Source organism: Opisthorchis viverrini (genome assembly GCF_000715545.1).
Source record: "Opisthorchis viverrini unplaced genomic scaffold opera_v5_489, whole genome shotgun sequence".
Classification (NCBI taxonomy): domain Eukaryota; kingdom Metazoa; phylum Platyhelminthes; class Trematoda; order Opisthorchiida; family Opisthorchiidae; genus Opisthorchis; species Opisthorchis viverrini.
In genome coordinates this window covers 5354-9296 of record NW_008752153.1, presented here as the reverse complement: position 1 = coordinate 9296, position 3943 = coordinate 5354, and the positions used below count along the sequence as shown (strand labels likewise).

General features: G+C 39.9%; 1 protein-coding gene across 1 annotated transcript in view; it reads left to right on the top strand.

The window, feature by feature from the left end:
- Window positions 1-3268, top strand: part of T265_11393 (hypothetical protein) — a gene marked incomplete at both ends in the record, with an annotated part of 20266 nt that extends 16998 nt beyond the window's left edge. The window contains 2 exons of the mRNA XM_009178034.1: window positions 1616-1728; window positions 3023-3268. Of these exons, the coding sequence (XP_009176298.1) occupies window positions 1616-1728; window positions 3023-3268 (359 nt within the window). The remainder of the gene's footprint in view (window positions 1-1615; window positions 1729-3022) is intronic.
- Between the last annotated feature and the right edge of the window lie 675 nt (window positions 3269-3943).

The window sequence follows — 3943 nt, the reverse complement described above, 5'->3', positions numbered from 1 at the left end:
TTTCTTTTTGTCAATTTGACATAGAATACGGACGTTGAAAGCTCTTATGTGGAAAGGATCTCGTGGATTTAGAAATGTGTTATTTTTTTAATGTTTGTGCCTTTTGAGCAGCACCAGGCTCTTCGGCTTTAAAAGTATTGGATAATGCGTCGGCGGTCACGGTCAACTGTTGGGCGATCGGAGTGTGCGGTTTTTGGGGCCGGTTTTCTAACCCGTCCTTCCTCGGGGGAAGGCAGCATCGCTGCTTCCATAAATATGGACACACACATATGATCCATTGTATTCAATAACGACATAAAGCTTTCAGCAACAAGCGTGATAAAGCAATCCACGCTTAATCTTCGAGAATTACAAGTCACCACATAAAAACACCTATATCAAGTGACCATGTATATCTAAGATAATTAACCCATCTCCATCGGTATGTTCTGTCTTGACTGGACCGAAGTAGGCGACATGGTCCACGTGAGGACAGCAAGTCTAAAACAGTAGAAATATATAGTGTGACACAAACATCCCGTATATTAGATGGAGATGTAATCATCAAGTTGGACAAGACATAAATTTCTCCAGATTCTGCAGCTTGGCTGGGGTTAAATAAGCTCTCAGGATTGGGACTCAGTATCTTGGCGCCTGCAATGCAACATTGAGAATACGTCTACTAAGAATATTCTAAAACCGAATGACGACTGCCTTTTGGCTATGCAGTAAACTCACTGTAGACCATTATGCGACACATGCAAGAAGCAAACACCACCAGACTCCACCTACCTTAGCCCAGATAGCGTATTTTGCATTTGTATATTTCAAAGACAACATACAATTTCAAAATTTAGTGTGGCGTTTTGGTGACCAACTGTTGTTTTACAGAACACGTACGACTGATTTTGCTACGTGGACCGCGCTTGGTGCTTCTTGCATTAGAGAAGTTGTTTCACCACGTGATCATAAGTTTTGAAGATACTCCAGGGGGCGACATTGTGCTTTACGGCAACTGATATAAAGAACAGTGTCTTGTTTCTTATATATAATCAATCTATAAACTCTGCAAAGGTTGTGGAGAATCACTAATTCGCCGACTGGAAAGTGTGACCCATCTACCTCTGTTAGATTAGTAGAATTCAAGCTCAGGTAAAATCAGTTAAAATACTGGTGATGAAAAATATGGACCTAAAAAAGCCACTCCTTTAGTACAATATTTGAACGCAGAATTTATTTTCACACTCTTCCTTGGGTGTTTTAAAATACAATTCAAAACGACGTCGAAATGAGTCATTTCTAACCTATTCATTTTAATCGTGAATGTTAGTTCAGTGAACTGTATTCGCTGTAATCCATCTGCACGACTCGTTTACATATCACTCAGGTGTTTATTGGAAGACACATTTCAGAGCTCTAAATTGCAAGAAGCTGACGACTGCTTTTCGTTTGTGTACTAAAAGTCAATCTCTGTCATTAAAAGAATAGGCTTTCGGTAGAGTTACAGTTCCTGGCTAGAAAGGTTCTAAGTTGCAGTCACCGGGGTATGTTGCTTTTCCATTGGTTTGATTCAATAGTTATCTCAGAAAGCCCGTTTGTATATAGTCCGTTATTTTGTCCCGAATTCGATTCACAGTTGTGTATATTCAAGGGTGCCTTGTTCCAACGGATTTCAAGAATCAACTGGCCTCATTGTTGGACGAAACTTCCGAAGTATACCAACAGACTCTGGGATCAGTGTACAAATCTGTGAGTAAATGTTACATCAAGAAGATTTTTTCGAATATCCAACAAAAGAATCGACCTAATCTGTTTGTTGCTTCTTCAATCACATTACGACTTGTTTGTTTCCCAATATGTTTGCATCTATTATCTTTGGATCCTTATTCAGTATCTTACTTCGGTCGTTTTAAGTGTCTTGGGTTTGCTTTGATTTATTGCGTGACAAGTCGTTACCTGAGAAGCTAATTAATATGTGCATGTGTTATTTCGTTTCTCTGGTTGGAGGACTAGTGGTGCTATATCCTCTCTAATCGACAGCTAACCGCACTAATGACCGAAAAGTTAAGTGTTCACCCACTGTTCGGATCGTCATGGCTTCTGAACTTCCCAAAGTTTCGGGAGATGTGCACTGTCGACGGTTCTCAATAAGGATGAAACAGCTGCAAAATTATTCTTGATTTTCTAACACAGATATATCTCCCCCAACGTTCTCACCAACTCACTTATTATCGTCGGAAGAAGAACCTATTCCCTTGAGTCTAAATATGAACCAATGATTTGCATGCAGCATTACGCACGGGCTCCACACGAAATGACTGTGGATCTCTTGCTGTGTGTTTGAGTCTGGTGGTTCAAACACAATTGACAAGCGAAACCGGTAGGCGCGCCATACGGTCAAACTGGTTAACTAACTGTTTTAAGCTTACTGTTTGCGCAACACGTATTTGGTAGCTTTCAAGTGTTATACTGATAAAATAGTGCACACACGTGAGTAGGAAAACTATAGCGAAATCCGTTTCTTTACTTTTTTGTTGAGTAGTCAGTAATGGTGGTGGGCCTCAGACTGCTGGCCACAAGCAGATTAAGTTGACTGTTTACTAACTACTTACCATGTATAAGTAGATAGTTTTATTCCTCAGCTAACTCGAACGAAAGATAACTGGTTTCTTATTTTCGGTAACACAAAGTACGAGATTTGATCGGTTTGAGGAACATCATGCGGGATGAATCTCCGCGTCGATCATGACGACGAAAGTGACCAAACCTAGACATTTTGACACTCGGATCAAGAAAACCAACTCCAAAACTAGGTAGGCTTTTCGGGGTAGTCGAGGGTGGAGTAAGTACCACAGAAAGTTCGTTCAGGTGCTGCTGCCAGCAAAAAGCTGGGCTGTTGTTCGCTTGTCTTTATTTTGTCAGCTTGGATGTCCAAATATTAGGCAACACTTCCTCGGTGTGCGTTTGAATAATAAACCTAATCAATAATAGCCAATGCACAATCCTGTATAAAGCCTCCTATTATTCTTATTATACATTTCAGCTAAGCGATACTATGCGCGCATGGAAATTGGAGGACTGTGTCAGCTCACTAATAGTTGACCCATTTATGCGTAAATCGGAGCAATATCTAACGGCCATTGGGCACATTGGATTCGATTTCATTCATCTTATGAAGAAAATTCCGAACCTGTTTAAAGAAAATAACCTCGAAAAGTTCGTTGAGACATACTCGAAGAAGCCGACTGTAGGGATATACAAATTTCGAATGAAAGGTAACCAAGTGTAACACTCAAAAAAATTTTAGACAACATAAAATTTGATAACGTCTTGTAAACACAACAAATTAGCGTCTTAGACATGTACTTATAATGAACTACGCAGCCAAGATATGACCAAGTTTTGCATTAATCTAACAGGGTGCTGTGTTAGTTGCTGATTTATGCGACGGTTACCTAGCCCTTCTAATACTGTGTCTTTTAGGCCAACTTCACGTTAGTTTGAGTTTTGGTTTTGCCAACAATCAAATCTGTATAGTCGACATTTTCCTGGGAGGTCTTATATCAACAAGCAAAAAGTGCTTACTTTTCTCCTGTAACTACAAAATTTAGTGCAGTGTACTCGAATATGCTTACAATAAACGTGTCCGGACGCAGAATCAAGCAAACCGAGTGTGACTTTAGTTACTAACTAAAGATGAAGATTAGTAAAATGCAAATGATTTCCAGCACAATTTATTGTTGTGCATCAGTGAAGTCATGTGAGGTCAGATAGGGGGACGAATTCACTCGAGAAATAAGTAGGTCGGTAACAAAAAGCCGAAGCAATCCAAAGACATTAATTTATTCCTTTCTCTGTTCTTGGGGTCTATCGTATACGAAGGTAGGCTGTTTATGGTGCCATTTAATTTGTCAAACAAGACAACATCGAATGGTCCCACACGAAAATGTCCAGCGAACCAGTT